This window comes from Hyla sarda, chromosome 8 (genome assembly GCF_029499605.1).
Source record: "Hyla sarda isolate aHylSar1 chromosome 8, aHylSar1.hap1, whole genome shotgun sequence".
Taxonomy (NCBI): Eukaryota; Metazoa; Chordata; class Amphibia; order Anura; family Hylidae; genus Hyla; species Hyla sarda.
In genome coordinates, this window is record NC_079196.1 from 49464327 (window position 1) to 49486763 (window position 22437).

A 22437-nucleotide genomic window follows, 5' to 3' on the forward strand; every position below is an offset into this window, starting at 1 on the left:
AATTGTAGTTTCAATCACAGCACGCATGAAAAGGAGCCTGGATGTGCTGCAATGGAGGAGGGGTGACTAATGTGTTGGAGGTAGAAAAGTGACCTCACACTTACAAACAAGGGAACCAGGGACTTGTGACTGGAGGGACTGAACTCCAACAGAAAAGAGCCATTTCACAAAAAGAAAGCAGCAGCGTTAAGGTGGACTCACAAGACAAGCACAGATCCTTCCTAAGTATGTCCATTACTGTCTGGCAGGTAAGTAAGGAGGTCACCTTATGTTGGATAACCCCTTCAACTTTCAGGCTTTGGGTAGATAAAGGTTTAAAAAGTCACAAATCCGCATAATGCAAAGGCTAGAATATATAATTAATCTTTTATCTACCATAACATGACAATTTGGAGCATCAGAATATACAAAATATAATAACTGCAATCGTGTAATGTAACTGTTTTCTGTGTTTAAATATTTTATTGACTTCAATGAGAAATCCACAAGAATGTCTCCTCGCTGGAAACTCCCCGGGCTATGAATATTTTTAGAGTCTGTTCTCATATATAATTGCTTTTTTTTTTTATTAACTTGGGGTCTTGTGTGTGACGTCTGCTCAGATTCCATACTGAGATCTTCATCCGAAACAACCATCTTTATAGTCTTAGTCACTCACCTCTTTGATGGGTCTTTCTGGAGACAAAGTGAAATAAGTTTCCTAAAAGATTTCCCGTATTTTCTCATCATCTCCTTATCTTCTATTCCAGTTTCTAAAGTAGGAGGGTCGTTCTGTAAGGTCAACATTAAAACCTAGAGAATACAATAAATGTTTATGGGTCTTATATAGTACGGATGAAGGTTTTAAAGGCCATAGAGTGCAACTTATATGTCCACCATTAAACACAACTCTCTTCTTATTTTATCTAAAATTAAAATTCTGTGCTGATTCATGTTTTATTATATATTTATAGTGATTAGATGGTTTTGGTCTTGGCCCTGGTTTTGGGAGTTCCAAATAACCAGCAGACATAGATTGAGGTAAAAGATGACATGCAGCCCCCACCATGTGGCTATACACTAATAATTTAAGGGAATCTGTCAGCTTTATTTGGTGTCAAGAACTGCAGACACCATTGGATGTTGTAAGGGTATGAAACTGTACCTATCCTAGAGCTGATGAGGATTGCACAGTTTATTAAACTGCCTTTCTATTTCTCAACCGACTGTCAATGAGGTGGAAATAGAACAAGCAGACACCTATTGCAATGAACCAAGTAACAAAATTAGGAAGTTGTCAGTCTGGCAACAGATCGCGTGGGGAATTTGTGTGGGCACCCATCCTTGCTAAGTATACACCTTGATCCACTGTCCCTCCATTTGTGTCCTGCTCTCTGTCTGCACCTCTGGCTGGGGGTTAATTTCACAGTTATCAATACTTTAAAGGGATATTACTATAGGACCGCTGACATATTAACTTTTGACTGTGAAATCCCAGGTATCCATTTTTCATATTGCATGTCTAAATCAGGGGTTATTGTTACTTTTTCTCTTTTTATATTGTCAGATTCTTATCTGGTCACCTTAGTCTAGCACTCTGCGTTACCATTTCTAGATTGTTTAGCTGATCCCCCTCCGCACTTTGTATATTTGTAAAAAGGAGGTGGAAATAAGCTGCCCAAGTGCCCCAGCCTGGCATACTTCCTTGTTAGCCTTCACCTCCCAGCCCCTCCTTGATTGACGTTGGGTGCCCTGTACAGCCGTCAAAGCAGGACTGGTAGATGAGGGAGATCAACGAGGTTCTAAAAAGGATTTATCAAGGAATCAAAAAACACTGAGATAATTTCTTTCATGAACCGCTCCCTGTCTGTCTTTAGGTTGGGTATAGTATTAAAACTTGGCTCCATTCACTACAATAGAACTGAGCGGCAGAACCACACCCAACCTGGAGACAGATGGGGAGCCGTTTTTGAAAGAAACTGGCTCTGTTTTTCGATTCCTTGATAACCCCTTTAAGCAACTCAGCTTCACCTCCTTGACATTTGCCTGAGAAATAAAAAGGTGACTTTATAAGTTTGACAACAACTATCATCTTCAGGAAAGGTACATTTTGCTTTTATACCGTAACAGCTATCCAACTGTGTCTGCAGGTTATACCAATAAAAAGGGCTGATAATTCCCTTTAAAGATCAAAGGGTTGTCCAGCAAAAAAACAACCTCTGTATATTGTCAAAAAGTATAATAATGCAACTTATTAACCCCTTAAGGACCATGTCCATTATGACCTCAAGGACCAGAGTATTTTTTGCACTTTAAGCATTAATAACTCTGGGATGCTAATGAATTTGATTCTGAGATAGTTTTTTTCGTGACATATTCTACTTTAACATAGTGGTGAATTTTCACTGATACTTGCATCATTTCTTGGTGAAAAATTCCAAAATTTCATGAAAAATTAGAAAATTTTGCATTTTTCTAACTTTGAAGCTCTCTTCCTGTAAGGAAAATAGACGTACCAAATAAATTATATATTGATTCACATATACAATATGTCTACTTTATGTTTGCATCATAAAGTTGACATGTTTTTACTTTTGGAAGACATCAGAGGGCTTCAAAGTTCAGTAGCAATTTTTCACAACATTTTCAAACTTGGACTTTTTCAGGGACCAGTTCAGTTTGGAAGTGGATTTGAGGGGCCTTCCAATTAGAAATACCCCATAAATGACCCCATTATAAAAACTGAACCCCTCAAAGTATACAAAATGACATTCAGAAAGTTTGTTAATCCTTTAGGTGTTTCAAAGGAATAACAGCAAAGTGAAGGAGAAAATTAAAAATCTACATTTTTTTTTAAACTACATGTTCTTGTAGACCCAGTTTTTGAATTTTTATAAGGGGTAAAAGGAGAAAATGCCCCCAAAAATGTGTAACCCAATTTCTCTCAAGTAAGGAAATACCTCTAATGTGAATGTAAAGTGCTCTGTGGGTGCACTAGAGGGCTCAGAAGGGAAGAAGCGACAGTGGGATTTTGGAGAGTGAATTTTGCTGAAATGGCTTTTGGGGGGCATGTCGCATTTAGGAAGCCCCTATGGTGCCATAACAGCAAAAAAAAAAAAAACACATGGCATACTATTTTGGAAACTACACCCCTCATGGCACATAACAAGGGGTACGTAACAAGGGCACGTAACAAGCCTTAACAACCCATAGATGTTTGACTTCGGTTGTCGGAAGTTGGATGTGTAAATGAAATTATTATTTGCAGTTTTTTCCCCAAATTTACCATTTTACAAGAGGTAATAGGAGAAAATGCCCCCCCCAAAAGTTGTAACCCCATTTCTTCTGAGTATGGAAATACCCCATGTGTGGACTTCAAGTGCACTGCGGGCATACTACAATGCTCAGAAGAGAAGGAGCCACAATTGGCTTTTTTAAAGCAAATTTAGCTGAAATGGTTTTTGGGGGGCATGTCGCATTTAGGAAGCCCCTATGGTTCCATAAAAGCAAAAAAACCCTCCACATGGCATACTATTTTGGAAACTACACCCCTCAAGGCACATAACAAGTGGTACAGTGAGCCTTAACACCCCACAGGTATTTGACGACTTTTCGTTAAAGTCGGATGTGTAAATTACATTTTTGTGTACTAGAGGGCTCAGATGGGAAGGAGCGACAGTGGGATTTTGAAGAGTGAATTTAGTTGAAATGGTTTTTGGGGGGAATATTGCATTTAGGAAGCCCCTATGGTGCCAGAAAAAACACATGGCATACTATTTTGGAAACGACACCCTTCAAAGCACGTAACAAGGGCTATGAGCCTTAACACCCCACAGATGTTTGATGACTTCGGATGTCGGAAGTCGGATGTGTAAATGTAATTTTATTTATTAATTTTTTCACAAAAATGCAGTTCTTTTTCCCAAATTTACAATTTTTACAAGAGGTAATAAAAGAAAATGCCCCACAAAATTTGTAACCCCATTTCTTCTGAGTATGGAAATACCTCATATTTGGATGTCAAGTGCTGTGCTAGCGCATACAATGCTCAGAAGAGAAGGAGCCACATTTGGCTTTTTGAAAGTAAATTTTGCTGAAATGTTTTTTTTTTTTTTTTTTTTGGGGGGGGGGGCATTTCGCATTTAGGAAGCCCCTATATTGCCATAAAAGCAAAAAAAAAAAACACATGGCATACTATTTAGGAAACTAAGTACAGTGAGCCTTAACACCCCGCAGGTGTTTGACGACTTTTCGTTAAAGTCGGATGTGTAAATGAAAATGTTTTTTTATCACTAAACATTTTTTTCCAAAATGTACCATTTTTACAAGAGATTATAGTTGAAAATGCCCCCCAAAATTTGTAACCCCATTTCTTCTGAGTATGGAAATACCCCATGTGTTGATGTAAAGTGCTCTACAATGCTCAGAAGAGAAGGAGCGCCATTGGGCTTTTGGAGAGAGAATTTGTTTGGAATGGAAGTCAGGGACCATGTGCGTTTACAAAGCCCCAGGTTACCAAAACAGTGAACCCCCCACATGTGACCCTATTTCAGAAACTACACCTCTCACAGAATGTAATAAGGGGTGCAGTTAGCATTTACACCCCACTGGTGTTTGACAGATCTTTGGAACAGTGGGCTGTGCAAATGAAAAATTTAATTTTTCATTTTCATGGACCATTGTTCAAAAAATCCGTCAGGCACCTGAGGGGTGTAAATGCTCACTGCATCCCTTATTAAATTCTGTGAGGGGTGTAGCTTCCAAAAGGGGGTCACATGTGGGGGGGGGCATCCACTGTTCCGGCACCATGGGGGCTTTGTAAACCACATGGCCTTCAATTCCAGACACATTCTCTCTCCAAAAGCCTGATGACGCTTCTTCTCTTCTGAGCATTGTAGTTCGCCAGCAGAGCACTTTACGTCCACACATGGGGTTAAACATTTTGGAGGGCTTTTATCCTATTACCCCTTGTGAAAATGAAAAATTTGGGATAACACCAGCATTTTAGTGAAAAAATTTAAAAATTTCATTTTCACGTCCAACTTTAAAAAAAATTCTTCAAACACCTCTGGGGTATTAAGGCTCACTATACCCCTTGTTACAGTCCGGGAGGGGTGTAGTTTCCAAGATGGGGTCACATGTGGGTGTTTTTTTGTTTTTATTTTGTGTTTATATCAGAATCGCTATAACGATAAGCTACCCCTGTGCAAATCACCTCAAATGTACATGGTGCTCTCAATCCTGAACCTTGTTGTGTGCCCGCAGAGCATTTTATGTTCACATATGGGGTATTTCCATACTCAGGAGGAATTGCGTAACAAATTTTTTTCCTTTTATCTCTTGTGAAAATGAAAAGTATGGGGCAACACCAGCATGTTATTGTAAAAAATGTTTGTTTACAATAACATGCTGTAATAGATCCCAACTTCACCTTTTCATAAGGGGTAAAAGGAGTAAAAGCCCCCAAAATTTGTTAGGCAATTTCTCCCGAGTACGGAAATACCCCATATATGGCCCTAAACTGTTGCCTTGAAATACGACAGGGTTACGAATTGAGAGAGCAACATGGGTGTCCAGCAATACCGGAAGTTGTTCCATTTTGGAAACAGTGCTGTACTAGACGTTGTTCAGCTTTATTGGGGGTGGGGGGGGGGTAACTGTGTAGGGGTATGTGTATATGTAAAGTTTTACCCTTTATTTTGTCCAGTGTTTCCAGTGTTCTATGTTCCCTGACCTGTTTGGTGTTTTACATTCAGTTCATCTGTTCATCCCCTGCTTCTCCTGGTTTCTGCTGTATACTTATTCCATATCTACTCTTGTTCATTTATTCATATCTGCCGTTTATCATAATTCCGGTTTCTGAACTGTATGTTAGTACGCTATATCCTGCCCTGTTTGTATATTTATATCCTGTCTGGTTTATCTGGTTGTTTTCCCATTATGTTTCTGAACTGTTCCCGACTATGTTCAGTATTATTTGTGTACCTTTACGCTCAATGCACTTTAGTGCAGGAAGGGACCAGCACTATGGTTGTCGATCTGCCGTTTAGGGTGGATGAGAAAGTAGACAGGGAGAGTGTTTCTAGGGACAGCTTGGGGCTTACTCTCCCTGTCCACCCCGGTCATGACAGATTCGTTATAAGATTTATGACTGTACATAAGGCAGCAGTGAAGCATGTTCTGACGGAAACTGCTGTGACCGAGAACAACTCCCTGCTACCTTATCTAATGAGTAGAAAAAATAGAAATTTATATTACTGAATTTGTTCATACAGCTAAAGCTACATATTATTATGGGCCTTATGTCATTATTTGCAAGTGGAAAAACTTGCCATGCTGCTCATAACAGGTCTTATTTGCTGCTATCATTGTATAAGATGGAGGCAGCCTGTCCAAAAAGTGGTTGTATATTCACAACCCCATGTGATTGACTACACACACCTAGATTCCAACTCGATGAGGTGTGCACCTTGGCCTAAAGGTCGTTTATTGAATAGATGTATTTGTACTGCTAGAACATATACCTTTAGTCTACCTTCTGCTATGAGCAACAAGGCCACCTTTATACATAGGAACCTTTACCTTCATTGGAGGATACTTGTGATAAGGAGCTGAACCCGTAGCTAGTTCAATAGCTGTAATTCCAAAACTCCATATATCAGCCTTGAAGTCATAACCTCTGACCTAATGGGAGGGGAACCAAGAGACTTATTAGTGACACATATAAGGCTCAGGTTACTGGCATTCCAATATTGTACGACTATAAAATACTTTTAATGTCTTTATGTGGTTTATATAAGGTTATATGGAGTTAGTCATCATACCAGCAGTAATTGCATTCATTCTATTAAACAATGTGTGCAGTCTGATGTAATAAATCATTTAGAGTAATGTAAATTACATGAACCATTGGTTACAGAACTGCTGTATTCTTTAAGGAGTATAACAGTTTTTTTTTGCTATTTAAAGGGCTTGTCCTGTGCAAGTAATACATCCTGATCTGCTGAACTTCTGGGAAGTTGTTTTCTGAGGAGGAGATTTCCTTATGGATCAACCTCTTTCATGTCTACAAAAATAAATGTCTGATCAATGACGGATAAGTCAGCGTGACAAGATAAACATTGATGGGGCCAAGTCTCTTACTGTAGTCTACAGCTACTTTGTCCTGAGAGCCACTTTTGCAGACCTGAAAAGGATGAGCATACAGTGCTTTAGCAAGAGAGTCCTGTTATTCAGGTGTCCCCTTTATAGTTTTTGTTGGAGGAGTTTGCGCCATGTACAACGTGTGTTCAGTCCACTTAACCCTCTATGAGAATCTAACAACCTCAACACCTTAAAGGGAATGTGTTATCAGAAAGTGACCTTTTGTTTAAACCAAGTGATTATGTTAAACATACATATATATATATATATATATATATATATATATATATATATATATATTTTTATAATCTTAGTTTTTTTTCCCTAATTTTCCTAAATTATAAAATTATCTAATAATGAGTCAACACATCCTGTCCTGTATAGATCACTTTACAGTAGTATCCTTACTATCATCACAGATAGGATTACAGTGATAGGTGACACCAGTATAAAGAGAACATAGGATCAGGCCATTCACAATAGGCGATGTTCACAGCTCCCCTTCTCCCTTTCCTGTGCATTGACTTCTGTACAGGTCACAAAGATTTCTTAAAAGCTCTCCCATAGAAGTTAATAGGGTCAACTCCAGTTTATTGTACATCCATAGCGCTTGCAGGAAAGAATATCTCTAAATCTTGTTAGAAGCAGCTCAGGCAGAATTGCCCCCATAATAATGTACTAAAATTACAATCAAAACATACAAACAAAATAAAGAACAGGTGACATTATTTTATCATTTAAACTCATACCTGTTCCATAACTTCCGGAGCCATCCAGCAGGGGGTGCCTACAAATGTTTTCCTTACTTTATTCCTTGTCATGTCACCACCTGTAGCTAAAAATGAACTAACGCCAAAATCTGAAAAAAAATAAAAATAAAATTATATATATATATATATATATATATATATATATATATGTATGTATGTATGTGTGTGTGTGTGTTCCAAATAAAATTGACTGTTTGTCAGCAGTCCTCAAAATATTTTTTTTTATTACAGCCACTCATATTCCTGAACCCCCAGAGACTACGCTACTCTTCATGTCTACCACCTCATACAAGGACTTACTAACACATCACCTCCTACAAGCTGCAAAGATGGACCTTCTGTTATCTTAAATTTGTATGATGACTTTATACATTCAGCCTGAGGCCTAAAGAAGGTCCAAAGAGACGCGGTGTCAGGGAGCAGCTAGAGATGAAATCCACTGTAGGTTTTATTTCAAATCCAAAGAACGATCTCCAACATAACAGGCAAATCTGTAACATATTTTCAAATAAAATCCCCACCTTATTGTCCTGTGCTTTTCACAAATCCACTAGGGCTGCAACGATCAATCGATTTTTATTAACAAATCCAGTCATCTATTAACCAATATTATTAACGAATCCCATCATCGATTAATCGAGCTTTGATTCGTTGTTAATCAAAAAATGAGTTACATATGCCAGCGCCGGCATTATTGCATTTGTAAGTCATTTTCTGGGTCAGCGCTGCACTTCTGTGGGCTGCACTGTGCTTCGACCGCTCGCTGGCTGGCTCCCAGCATAGGAATATAAAGTTACAGTGCTGTGATGTCCTATTCCCTGCCAGGGGCTCTGATTGGTCGACACCTATTGACCAATCAGAGCTCCCAGCAGGGAATATAAAATCACCGCACAGTAACTTCATATTCCCCGCTGGGGGCCAGTAGGTCGGGGGGTGGAGCGCAGTGCCTCCCTCACCTGCGTACAAGGTACGAGGGGCAGGCACTATAAGTTAGGGCATAATGCGATCTAAGAGAAGGGGATAAGTAGCTGATCATGGGGGGTCTGACTGCTGGGGCCCCCTACCATCGCCAGGACAGGACCCCAGTGAGGAGCGCGTGTTGTCTACCGGTATTAGGCACACGCTCCATTCATTTGTATGAAAGCGCCGATGATGCCTGAGTGCTGTACTCGGGTCTTTTCCGCGCTGAGCGCGGGGTCACGTCCCGCTGATCGCAGGGGGCCCCAGAGGTCAGACCCCACATGATCAGGTACTTATCTCCTATCCTGTGGATTGGGGACAAGTTAATTTGCACCAAAGATCTCTTCTAAGTCAACTAATAGTTGGTGTAAACATATACTAGACAGTGTAAGAAGGTGACAGATTTAGAAAACAGCTTGAGCCACTGTCATAAATCTGGTGCCTTCTTCGGAATTGTTCAAACAGTTTTTGGTTCCAGCTTTTTACCCTAAAATAAGACAGAAGATGCAGCTGTCTTTTGTAAAAAAAAAAAAAAAAAAACAGTCATCTTTTTAACTACAACAATGGCCCTGTTTTATTATTGTAAACCTGACATGTTTTGTCGGGTCGGGCGCCAGACTCTGGGGCATTGCGCAAGAAATTCTGTCTGCGCCGGAATTTGCGCCAGAATTCTGTCTCATTGCGCCAGAATTATGTCTGCGTCAGAATTCGCTCTGCGCAAGAAATGAAAAACCCGTCCCACTCTCCATTTTACTAAGAAAACCCAAAAAGGGGCGTTCTGTCTGGAAAAGGGAGCATGGTCACAAAAAAGGGTCGTGTTCCCGACATTTTCACAAAATCCCAACATATTTACTATTGTATTCACAGAAAATGTGGTGAATTTGAGCCGAGGAAAACCCTACAGATAAGAACATGTGTAAAAAAAAAAAAAAAGCAAAATGTAGGGAAAAGTGCAAAATGTAGGGAAACATTAGTAAATACTGTGGAAAAAAAAATTGGGGAATTAAAACCCACAAAGAAACCTCCACTTCACTCTTAGTAAACCAGGGCCAATTTATGCAGAATAATACAGTGTATACATTATCAACAGTTCTTAAACTGAGTTGAACTCAATAACTGGAAAAAGAGAGTTGTTTCCTGGTCATCTTTTGTACCTCAAAATTACCAAAATAACTAGCTGGATAGCTTTTCTGTATAAAAGCTACTTGCACCTTTCCTAAAGCTGCTGGTGGTTACAGAACATATAAAATGTACTTTTTATTTTTCAACCAAATGTCAAGGAGGCGGGGCTGTGCCACAACCAGCTATGCTTCCTCGTTTGCCCTTACCTCCCAACCTCTTCTTGACTGATATAGAGTCTTTTATGTCAATCGTTGAGAGTCTGGGAAGTGACGGCAAGCAAGGACGCATGCTGGGCTGTGACACTTAAGGGGAAACTGTCAGCTTTCTCCCCCTGCACTACCCAGCGGTACTGGCTGGTAGTGCGGGGGACGCTGATTAGTTTGGACCTTACCGTGCCCAGATCCGCCGCGCCGTTCCGCCGTAATCTTCTATTTTTGGTATATTCAAATGAGGTGCTAACTGGCACTCTGACGTCAGTGCCACTGGCCGCAGCGCCGCCTGGCTCATCAATATTCCTCCCCTCCCTCCGCCTCTCCGTCTTCTCCCCGCTCTGAAATGAAGAGATGGGGGAGTAATATTGATGAGCTGGGGGCGCTGCGGCCAGCGGCACTGACGTCAGAGTGCCAGTTAGCACCTCATTTGAATATACCAAAAATAGAAGAATACGTCAGAACGGCGCGGCGGATCCGTGCACGGTAATGACCAATCTGATCCCCGGTACTACCAGCCATAACTGTTGGTTAGTGTGGGGGGAGAAAGCTGACAGTTTTCCTTTAAGCAGATAGCCCTCTCCTCCTTGACACTTGGCTAAGAAATAATAAGGGGATTTTATAAGTTTGGTAAACACCATCAGCTCCCGGAACGGTACTGATTGCATTTATACCCTAATAGATATCCAACAGTGTCTGCAGCTCTTGGCAGCAAATAAAACTGATGGATTCTTTTTAAATAGTTTTAGCCAATCTGAGCCAGTATTTCATTGATACCTAAGAAACTAATATGTAAATTGTGTCTGGGGAATGTATGCAACTGCTGATTCTTGACTCCCGTGTAGCTTAGATCAGGTTAGTCCACAACACAACAAAAAAAAACCTTTTGAAGTTCTAAAGTATTTTTCTATTGCTATCCATCATTAAATGCAATCTATCTATTCTATCATAAAATGCAAAATCCCCAAAGCCCGTGTTTAGTGAAAAGAAACTAAAACTAAAGAATGGTTCTGCCATTCTTTAATTATATAGATTTGTAATATACTTGAAGCCCATTTCTGCCCATTATATTTACATTATATATATTTTGTTTATCTATTTCTTTCTCAGAAGAATTAAATTACTTGGAATCTCCCAATGAGTTTTCCTATATGGAGTCCTGGAAAATCCAATTCTTACCACGTTCCTTAAATATACTGTAGGGCTTTCTATGAGACCACAAAAAGCAATTCTACCTTTCAATTACCCCTCTTTTCTGCCGGCCCTCGTAAATCACATTGGTTATAGATGGTATTGCTCATACTCTCTCACTACAATATCAGATTAAAAAGAAAAAAAATCTGGGTTGATTGGCGAATCAGATGGCCTCCGAGCGTGAAACTCCTGTGATCATATTCTGCTTTGAAAGTCAGAAAACTACAAAGATGATTTACTAATCAGAGGTTCTGAATATTTTATATTCATATAATTATTTTCTATCCATGTTTTAATCACCCAGGTCGGCGTCCATGAGGCTCACAGGACATTATGGGATCCATGACACAGATCTGTTTAAACAGTGCAGAACAAGAAAAGGAAGCAGAGATGAAGGTGAGATAGACTCATGGTTTTTCATTTTTCTGGATGAAGGACAAAGCCTGGCAAGGTGGGTAATCGGTTGGCCACACGGCATGCATGGCTAAACCCATCTAATCTAGACCACCAGGGAGATGGAAAATTAACCCTGCACTACCATAGGCCACCTATGTTACACAATTACCCTTTCACTTCATTGTACAGTATTAACATTACCAATTATCTACAATAAAACAAGAATAAGATTACTATTAAAGGGGAAAAAATGCTTTCAAATCAACTAGTGCCATAAAGTTCTACAGATTTGTAAATTAATTCTATATAAAAATCCTAATCCTTCCAGTGCGTATCAGCTGCTGTATGCTCCAGAGGAAGGTGTGTAGTTCTTTCCAGTCTGACCACAGTGCTCTCTGCTGACACCTCTGTCTATTTTAGGAACTGTCCAGAGTACAAGCAAATCCCCATAGCAAACCTATCCTGCTCTGGACAGTTCCTAAAATGGACAGAGGTGTCAGTAGGCGGCACTGTGGTCAGACAGAAAGAAAATTCAAAAAGAAAAGAACTTCCTGTGGAGAATGTAGCAGCTGAAAAGTACTGGAAGGATTAAGATTTTTAAATAGAAGTAATTTACAAATCTGTTTAACTATCTGCCACCAGTTCATAGAAAACCCCTTTAACAAAATAGAGGAGCTTTGCACTCGCCCAATTAGCAGGAGGGTGTGCAGCCAGAATGATTGGAGCCACTCTCTCTGCCTGGAAAACCAGTCGCATATGCAGCCAATAAAGTAAATGTTCTGCTCTGTGCGCCCTAAAGCGCAGGGCAACAGCGATGAAATGCTTTTCTGACCTGCCAGGTCCCCGGGCCGGTTTGTGAGGCCCCTGGGACCTGACAGTTCCCTTTAGGCCATCTATTTTGGAACATTAATTTTAATGTGTTTATCTGGGCTTTTAAAACTGATGGCTTATTCTGCAGATAGGTCATGCATCTTAGATTGAGGGGTACGACTTCTCAGTATCTCAGCCGATAATCTATTGAAGGGGTCAGGGGAGCACCACAGCCTCTTCAATATGTGCATTTGACGTGTTGCCTTGTTCAAGTGAATAGGACGATGTTGCAGTATCTTCAGCTGCCACTACTAAAAGTACTGGGGTGCTGGGAGTCGGATCCCTGCTGATCAATGTGGATACAGGGAATCAGAGCCCCTCCAATTTAATATTGATGGGCATTCCAAAGCTGAGGCCATCAATTTTAAAAGCCTAGATAAACTCCTTTAACCCCTTAAGGACTAGGCCATTTTATACCTTAAGGACCGGAGCGTTTTTTGCAATTCTGACCACTGTCACTTTAAACATTAATAACTCTGGAATGCTTTTAGTTATCATTCTGATTCCGAGATTGTTTTTTCGTGACATATTCTACTTTAACATAGTGGTAAAATTTTATGGTAACTTGCATCATTTCTTGGTGAAAAATCCCAAAATTTGACGAAAAAATTGAAAATTTTGCATTTTTCTAACTTTGAAGCTCTCTGCTTGTAAGGAAAATGGATATTCAAAATAAATTTATTTTTTATTCACATATACAATATGTCTACTTTATGATTGCATCATAAAATTGACGAGTTTTTACTTTTGGAAGACACCAGAGGGCTTCAAAGTTCAGCAGCAATTTTCCAAATTTTCACAAAATTTTCAAACTCAATATTTTTCAGGGACCAGTTCAGGTTTGAAGTGGATTTGAAGGGTCTTCATATTAGAAATACACCATAAATGACCCCATTATAAAAACTGCACCCCCCAAAGTATTCAAAATGACATTCAGTAAGTGTGTTAACCCTTTAGGTGTTTCACAGGAATAGCAGCAAAGTGAAGGAGAAAATTCAAAATCTTCATTTTTTACACTCGCATGTTCTTGTAGACCCAATTTTTTTATGTTTGCAAGGGGTAAAAGGAGAAAATTTTTACTTGTGTTTGTAGCCCAATTCCTCTCGAGTAAGCACATACCTCATATGTCTATGTTAATTGTTCGGCGGGCGCAGTAGAAGGCTCAGAAGCGAAGGAGCGACAAGGGGATTTTGGAGAGTATATTTTTCTGAAATGGTTTTTGGGGGGCATGTTGCATTTAGGAAGCCCCTATGGTGCCAGAACAGCTAAAACCGCCCACATGCCATACCATTTTGGAAACTAGACCCCTTGAGGAACGTAACAAGGAATTAAGTGAGCCTTAATACCCCACAGGGGTTTCACAACTTTTGCAAATGTAAAAAAAAAAAAAAAAAAAAAATCTAAAATGCTTGGTTTCCCAAAAATTTGACATTTTTACAAAGGGTTAAATCCGAAAATACCCCCCAAAATTTGAAGCCCAATTTCTCCCGATTCAGAAAACACCCCATATGGGGGTGAAAAGTGCTCTGCTGGCGCACTACAGGTCCCAGAAGAGAAGGAGTCACATTTGGCTTTTTTGAAGCAAATTTTGCTCTGGGGGCATGCCTCATTTAGGAAGCCCCTATGGTGCCAGGACAGCAAAAAAAAAACCACATGGCATACCATTTTGGAAACTAGACCCCTTGGGGAACGTAACAAGGGGTAAAGTGAACCTTAATACCCCACAGGGGTTTCACGACTTTGGCATATGCAAAAAAAAAAGAATACATTTTACCAAAAATGCTTGATTTCCCAAAAATTTGACATTTTTACAAAGGGTTAAAGCAGAAAATACCCCCCAAAATTTGAAGCCCAATTTCTCCCGATTCAGAAAACACCCCATATGGGGGTGAAAAGTGCTCTGTTGGCGCACTACAGGTCCCAGAAGAGAAGGAGTCACATTTCACTTTTTTGAAGCAAATTTTGCTCTGGGGGCATGCCTCTTTTAGGAAGCCCCTATGGTGCCAGGACAGCAAAAAAAAAACACATGGCATACCATTTTGGAAACTAGACCCCTTGGGGAACGTAACAAGGGGTAAAGTGAACCTTAATACCCCACAGGGGTTTCACGACTTTGGCATATGCAAAAAAAAAAGAAAAAATTTTACCAAAAATGCTTGATTTCCCCAAAATTTTACATTTTTACAAAGGGTTAAAGCAGAAAATACCCCCCAAAATTTGAAGCCCAATTTCTCCCGATTCAGAAAACACCCCATATGGGGGTGAAAAGTGCTCTGCTGGCGCACTACAGGTCCCAGAAGAGAAGGAGTCACATTTGGCTTTTTTGAAGCAAATTTTGCTCTGGGGGCATGCCTCATTTAGGAAGCCCCTATGGTGCCAGGACAGCAAAAAAAAAACACATGGCATACCATTTTGGAAACTAGACCCCTTGGGGAACGTAACAAGGGGTAAAGTGAACCTTAATACCCCACAGGGGTTTCACGACTTTGGCATATGCAAAAAAAAAAGAATACATTTTACCAAAAATGCTTGATTTCCCAAAAATTTTACATTTTTACAAAGGGTTAAAGCAGAAAATACCCCCCAAAATTTGAAGCCCAATTTCTCCCGATTCAGAAAACACCCCATATGGGGGTGAAAAGTGCTCTGCTGGCGCACTACAGGTCCCAGAAGAGAAGGAGTCACATTTGGCTTTTTTGAAGCAAATTTTGCTCTGGGGGCATGCCTCATTTAGGAAGCCCCTATGGTGCCAGGACAGCAAAAAAAAAACACATGGCATACCATTTTGGAAACTAGACCCCTTGGGGAACGTAACAAGGGGTAAAGTGAACCTTAATACCCCACAGGGGTTTCACGACTTTGGCATATGCAAAAAAAAAAGAATAAATTTTACCAAAAATGCTTGGTTTCCCAAAAATTTTACATTTTTACAAAGGGTTAAAGCAGAAAATACCCACCAAAATTTGAAGCCCAATTTCTCCCGATTCAGAAAACACCCCATATGGGGGTGAAAAGTGCTCTGCTGGCGCACTACAGGTCCCAGAAGAGAAGGAGTCACATTTGGCTTTTTTGAAGCAAATTTTGCTCTGGGAGCATGCCTCTTTTAGGAAGCCCCTATGGTGCCAGGACAGCAAAAAAAAAACACATGGCATACCATTTTGGAAACTAGACCCCTTGGGGAACGTAACAAGGGGTAAAGTGAACCTTAATACCCCACAAGGGTTTCACGACTTTGGCATATGCAAAAAAAAAAAGAATACATTTTACCAAAAATGCTTGATTTCCCAAAAATTTGACATTTTTACAAAGGGTTAAAGCAGAAAATACCCCCCAAAATTTGAAGCCCAATTTCTCCCGATTCAGAAAACACCCCATATGGGGGTGAAAAGTGCTCTGCTGGCGCACTACAGGTCCCAGAAGAGAAGGAGTCACATTTGGCTTTTTTGAAGCAAATTTTGCTCTGGGGGCATGCCTCATTTAGGAAGCCCCTATGGTGCCAGGACAGCAAAAAAAAAACACATGGCATACCATTTTGGAAACTAGACCCCTTGGGGAACGTAACAAGGGGTAAAGTGAACCTTAATACCCCACAGGGGTTTCACGACTTTGGCATATGCAAAAAAAAATGAATAAATTTTACCAAAAATGCTTGATTTCCCAAAAATTTTACATTTTTACAAAGGGTTAAAGCAGAAAATATCCCCCAAAATTTGAAGTCCAATTTCTCCCGATTCAGAAAACACCCCATATGGGGGTGAAAAGTGCTCTGCTGGCGCACTACAGGTCCCAGAAGAGAAGGAGTCACATTTGGCTTTTTTGAAGCAAATTTTGCTCTGGGGGCATGCCTCTTTTAGGAAGCCCCTATGGTGCCACGACAGCAAAAAAAAAACACATGGCATACCATTTTGGAAACTAGACCCCTTGGGGAACGTAACAAGGGGTAAAGTGAACCTTAATACCCCACAAGGGTTTCACGACTTTGGCATATGCAAAAAAAAAAGAATAAATTTTACCAAAAATGCTTGGTTTCCCAAAAATTTAACATTTTTACAAAGGGTTAAAGCAGAAAATACCCCCCAAAATTTGAAGCCCAATTTCTCCTGATTCAGAAAACGCCCCATATGGGGGTGAAAAGTGCTCTGCTGGCGCACTACAGGTCCCAGAAGAGAAGGAGTCACATTTGGCTTTTTTGAAGCAAATTTTGCTCTGGGGGCATGCCTCTTTTAGGAAGCCCCTATGGTGCCACGACAGCAAAAAAAAAACACATGGCATACCATTTTGGAAACTAGACCCCTTGGGGAACGTAACAAGGGGTAAAGTGAACCTTAATACCCCACAAGGGTTTCACGACTTTGGCATATGCAAAAAAAAAAGAATAAATTTTACCAAAAATGCTTGGTTTCCCAAAAATTTAACATTTTTACAAAGGGTTAAAGCAGAAAATACCCCCCAAAATTTGAAGCCCAATTTCTCCTGATTCAGAAAACGCCCCATATGGGGGTGAAAAGTGCTCTGCTGGCGCACTACAGGTCTCAGAAGAGGAGTTACAAATTTTGCTCTGGGGACATGCCGCATTTCGGAAGCCCCTATGGTGCCAGGACAGTAAAAAAAAAAAAAAAAACATGGCATACATTTTGGAAACTAGACCCCTTGGGGAACGTAACAGTGTTACAGTGAGTACTTACACCTCACAGGTTTTTTGAAAAGTGGGCCATAAATTGAAAAATTAGATTTTTTTACAGTAAAATGCTGGGGTTACCCAATTATTAACATTTTCACAAGGGGTAATATGAGGAATTGGGTTACACATTTATGAGGGCTTTTCCCCCTGACTATAAAAATACATCCACATATGGGGTAACGTGCTGGACGGGCGCACAACAAGGCTCAGAAGTCATAGAGGTCACTTTGTATTTGTGACCTTTGGCATATCAGTAGCTGACGGTTACATACATTCCGAGGAAAATACAAAAATGAAACACCCACATGTGACACCATTACAGAAAGTACCCACCCTGAGGAATGGGTATAGGGGTAAAGAGGACATTTTTAATGCACAGGTGTTTCCTAAATTTATTTTCCAGGAATGGATGAAGGGTAGCTTTTGAATATTGCAATTTTCAACCTATACTCTGCTTCATTTTTCTGGGAACAACTAACATGTGACTCCGAATTGTCGCCTGGAAATACGACAGAGCTCAGCGAGAACTCTTTGCATTTGAGGCGGATGTTTGTTACGGACCTAACAGTTACATACATTCAGAGGAAAATACAAGAAAGGAACACCCACATGTGAGCCTATTACAAACAGTACACCCCCTAAGGAAGGTGTATAGGGTGAAGTGGAGATTTGGAACAGACGGGTGTTCCCTTCATTTATTTTCCAGGAATGGATGAAGTGTACTATGGGGGGGAAAAAATTGCAATTTTAGAACTGATATGCCAATTATTTTCCCAGAATGATGACCCAGAGTACAGCCAAAAGTAAAAATGATGCCCGCCCCAAACCCTATACTCTGAATCATCATTCTGGGAAGGGGATATGTGGGGCCGTCCCTATTCTGTTACCTCAAATGCGCAACCCGCTCAGGTGGAGAGAGAGAGCGTTGCGCATTTGAGGCAACTGCAAACCTCCAATGCTGTTGACTCTGTGTCCCATGACCCATTTTTGGGGGACAAAGATATTATGAGGGGCATTGGGAAAGAGGTTTTGGGTTTGATTTTTTGGGGGTAGGGTATTTTGGTATAAAATTTGGAAGATAATGTACCCTGGACTGGTACATTGGAGCCGAATTCTGGGGAATGAAATTTAGGGCAAAGGATGGAAAATTTAGTACTCCATGGAAGTGTGATACTCCCTGAAGCAGCCTATGCAGAGGCCCGGATGATCGGGGCAAGTGTCACACTGAATGGTGGTGTCCCTCCGTCTCCCCTTCCTGTGACACACTCTGCATCTTTTCTGGGTTCGTCCCGACCTTCCAGTGTTGGGGATCACACATGGAAAGTGTTGGCCGGGGACGATCCGGGGACCTAAAGTTCCAGAGGTGCTCTGACCCGCTCTTTGGCGATCACCATAGATGAGGGCCTTTAGAACTACCTCTTGGTACTCCAGGTATGTCCCTGTGTTGCCAGCGTTCTGGTACAGTATAAAAGAGTTGTACATGGCAACCTGTACCATGTAGACCGCAACCTTTTTATACCATACGCGTGTTTTCCGCATGGCATTATATGGCTTGAGGACTTGATCAGAAAGATCAACTCCCCCCATATACCGATTGTAGTCCAGAATACAATCGGGCTTGAGGACCGGTCCCGCGGTACCTCGCACAGGGACAGGGGTGCTGCCATTCCCATGAATTGTGGTGAGCATAAGGACATCCCTCTTGTCCTTATACCGGACCAACAACAGGTTCTCATGGGAAAAGGCACGGGACTCACCCCGGGGGATAGGAGCATGTAGGGAATGATGGGGCGGAAGGCCTCTTTGATTCTTCCGGACTGTCCCACAAGCGACCGTGGATCTGGCGGCGAGGGATGAAAAGAGAGGGATACTAGTATAAAAGTTATCCACGTAAAGGTGGTAACCTTTATCTAGCAATGGGTGCAAAAGGCCCCAAACGATTTTCCCGCTAACACCCAGAGTGGGGGAACAATCTGGGGGTTCAATGCGGGAATCTCGTCCCTCATACACCATAAACTTGCAAGTGTACCCGGAGGTACTCTCGCAAAGTTTATACATCTTCACGCCATACCGCGCTCGCTTGGTCGGGATGTATTGCCGGAAGCTGAGTCTCCCCTTGAAGCTGATGAGCGACTCATCAATAGAGACCTCCCGCCCCGGGACATAGGCCTCCCAAAATCTGGCCCCGAAGTGATTGATGACCGGCCTGATTTTATACAGGCGGTCATACGCGGGATCAGTTCGGGGGGGACATGCCGCATTATCAGCATAATGCAAACATCTCCGAATGGCCTCGAACCGGGAACGTGTCATGGCCATACTGTAGAGGGGTGTCTGGTAAAAGACGTCCCCACTCCAATATTGCCTGACACAGGGTTTTTTAACTATACCCATATGCAGCGCAAGGCCCCAAAAGGTCCTCATTTCGGCTGCATCGACTGGAGTCCAGCCGCCGGGTCTAGCTAAAAGTGAGCCCGGGTTAGCGGCGACGAACTGTTGGGCGTACAGATTCGTCTGTGTAACCATCAAATTAACAAAGTCGTCACTGAAAAAATGACCGAAAAAGTCCTTTTCAGTGAACCCGGCGATGTTAATTTTGATTCCTGAGTCGCCAACAAACTCAGGAATCACGGGCTCGTGGTCCGCTGGCTCAGCCCAGTCAAGTTCTCCGGTACGAGGTACCAGTGACCTTGGCAGGGGGGCTTCACTAGTATGAGCGCCAGGGGGACTCATACTAGCATGGGGCACAGGCTCAAGGACAGAGGAGGTTTGCGGCACCGCATGGCGGCGAGTTCGCCGCCTTGGTGGCTCATCATCTGAACTAGATGATGAGGAGGACGATGAAATAAGGAAGGTGGGGTCTTCATCGTCCTCTGAGATGCTTTCAGAGTCGGAGGCAATTAGGTCATATGCCTCCTCCGCCGAAAACACTCTGCGGGCCATTTCCCTACTCTAATGGGGATACGGGTATGTGTGTGAGTGGGGGGGAAAACTTTATTGGTGTGTGTGCTGCGTGTGGTGTGGTGCGATACTACCTCCCTAACCCGCCCTAACCCGCCCTAGCCTAACCTAACTAAACTAACCCGCCCTAACAGAAAAAAATATAAAATAAAAAGGGGACTTTTAAAAAAAAGGGGGACTTCTAGCGCAAAAAAAAACCCTGCACCAAAAAAATAAGCGTTTATCTAATCAGTGGTGTGCGCACTGATTAGCGCTTGTGGCGGCAGGGGGCGCAGAAGTCAGTGGGGGGTCCAGCCACTCAGCCCAGGACAGTGGCTGGTGGCTTGTTCACAGACCCCCACACAAAAAACCCGAAAAAATAAATAAAAAAACGCTTTACCCCGAAAAAAATGCACCCGCCTGAACCAAAAAAAAAACGCTGATCAGTGATAAATCACCGACAGCGGTGGGACAGGCTGCACACACAGGTACGGTCCGTCCACACAGTACACGCCTGCTACTGGTGGCACGGACCGCCTATGGGTGCAAAAAAAAATCCGCGTTAACCGAAAAAGGTGCCTTTACCACAAAAAAAAAGCTGATCAGTGATAAATCACTGACAGCGGTGAGGCACGCCGCACACACAGGTACGGTCCGGCCACACAGTACACGCCTGCTACTGGTGGCACGGACCGCCTATGGGGGCAAAAACACGCTAGAAAACCCGAAAAAAAGCGCCGGCACCACAAAAAAAAAACGCTGATCAGTACTACGGGACTGATCAGCGGCGGGTGGGCTTTAACAAACGGTGGCGGACCGCTCTTTTATAACTAAGAGGGTCCGCACACACGCTTAGTGAAAAAAAAAAAAAAAAAAAAGATCTGCGCCAAAAAAAAAGGCTGACGGCAGACCGCAGCGACCCAGCAGGGCCGGGGTCACGCAGCTAAAGGTGCTACGGACCCACGGACACCCACTGAGGTACGCCAAAAAAAATAAAATTAAAAACTATTTTTTTTTTTTTAACCCTAACCTGTCCCTACCTAATCTAAAGCTATCCCTGGGGATTTCTGTGCCAAGGGGCCACAGAAAGGGGGCAAGGGGCACTTTTTTTTTACTGAGGGGATGGTGGGCAGCACGGGGCTCCGTCCTGCACACCAGATCTCTGTGGAATGGTGGGCAGAACGGAGCAACGTGCTCCTAGCCCACCAGATCCCCTCCCATTACATTGTGATTGGTGTGGCCACTTTGGCCACCCAATCACAACTGTACTGAGGGGGTGGCCACAATGCCAGCCCCCAGTACAGCATGGATGGTGATTGGTGGTGTATACTACACCACCAGTCACCATCTATATCCAGGTCACAGGGTCACACGTGACCCTGATGACCTGGAACCGCTGCAGAACGCCGGTTAGTAGTTACCGGCGTCCTGCAGCGATCGCCGGTAAAGGAGGTCCTCCGGACCTCCTCCGGCACACTGCCAGGATGTCTGCTGATAGAAATCAGCAGACATCCGGCTCCGATCCCCGCCCGGCGAGCGGCGGGGAACGGAATCGCAGCGCATCGCTCGTCTGAATTGACGAGCGATGCGCCGCGATCGCCGACATGGGGGGTCATCATGACCCCCCTGGGCGATATGCCCCGATGCCTGCTGATCGATTTCAGCAGGCATCGGGCGCCGGCTCCGCTCCAGATGGTTGCGGGGGGCCGGCAAAACACATGACGTTCTCATACGTCATGTGTCCTTAAGGACTCGGACATGGAGACGTATGAGAACGTCATGTGTCCTTAAGGGGTTAAAGGGGTACTCCGGTGAAATTTTTTATTTTTTTTGTTAAATCAACTGGTGCCAGAAAGTTAAACAGATTTGTAAATTACTTCTATTAAAAAATCTTAATCCTTCCTGTACTTATTAGCTGCTGAATACTACAGCAGAAATTCCTTTCTTTTTGAAACACAGAGCTCTCTGCTGACATCACGACCACAGTGCTCTCTGCTGACATCTCTGTCCGTCTTAAAAACTGTCCAGAACAGCATATGTTTTCTATGGGGATTTCCTTTTACGCTGTCAGTTCCTAAAATGGACAGATATGTCAGCAGAGAGCACTGTGCTCATGATGTCAGCAGACAGCTCTGTGTTTCAAACGGAAAAGAATTTCCACTGTAGTATTCAG

The 22437-nt window shown here is 42.3% G+C and overlaps 1 protein-coding gene across 9 annotated transcripts in view; it reads right to left on the bottom strand.

The window, feature by feature from the left end:
• STK39 (serine/threonine kinase 39) overlaps nucleotides 1-22437 on the bottom strand; it is a 452628-nt gene that overhangs the window by 293486 nt on the left and 136705 nt on the right. For all 9 annotated transcript variants that reach the window (XM_056533261.1, XM_056533262.1, XM_056533265.1 and 6 more), the window contains exons 6-8: nucleotides 7872-7981; nucleotides 6562-6663; nucleotides 659-792 (exon numbers count right to left, since the gene is read on the bottom strand). In XM_056533261.1, coding sequence (XP_056389236.1) covers nucleotides 659-792; nucleotides 6562-6663; nucleotides 7872-7981 — 346 coding nt within the window. The remainder of the gene's footprint in view (nucleotides 1-658; nucleotides 793-6561; nucleotides 6664-7871; nucleotides 7982-22437) is intronic.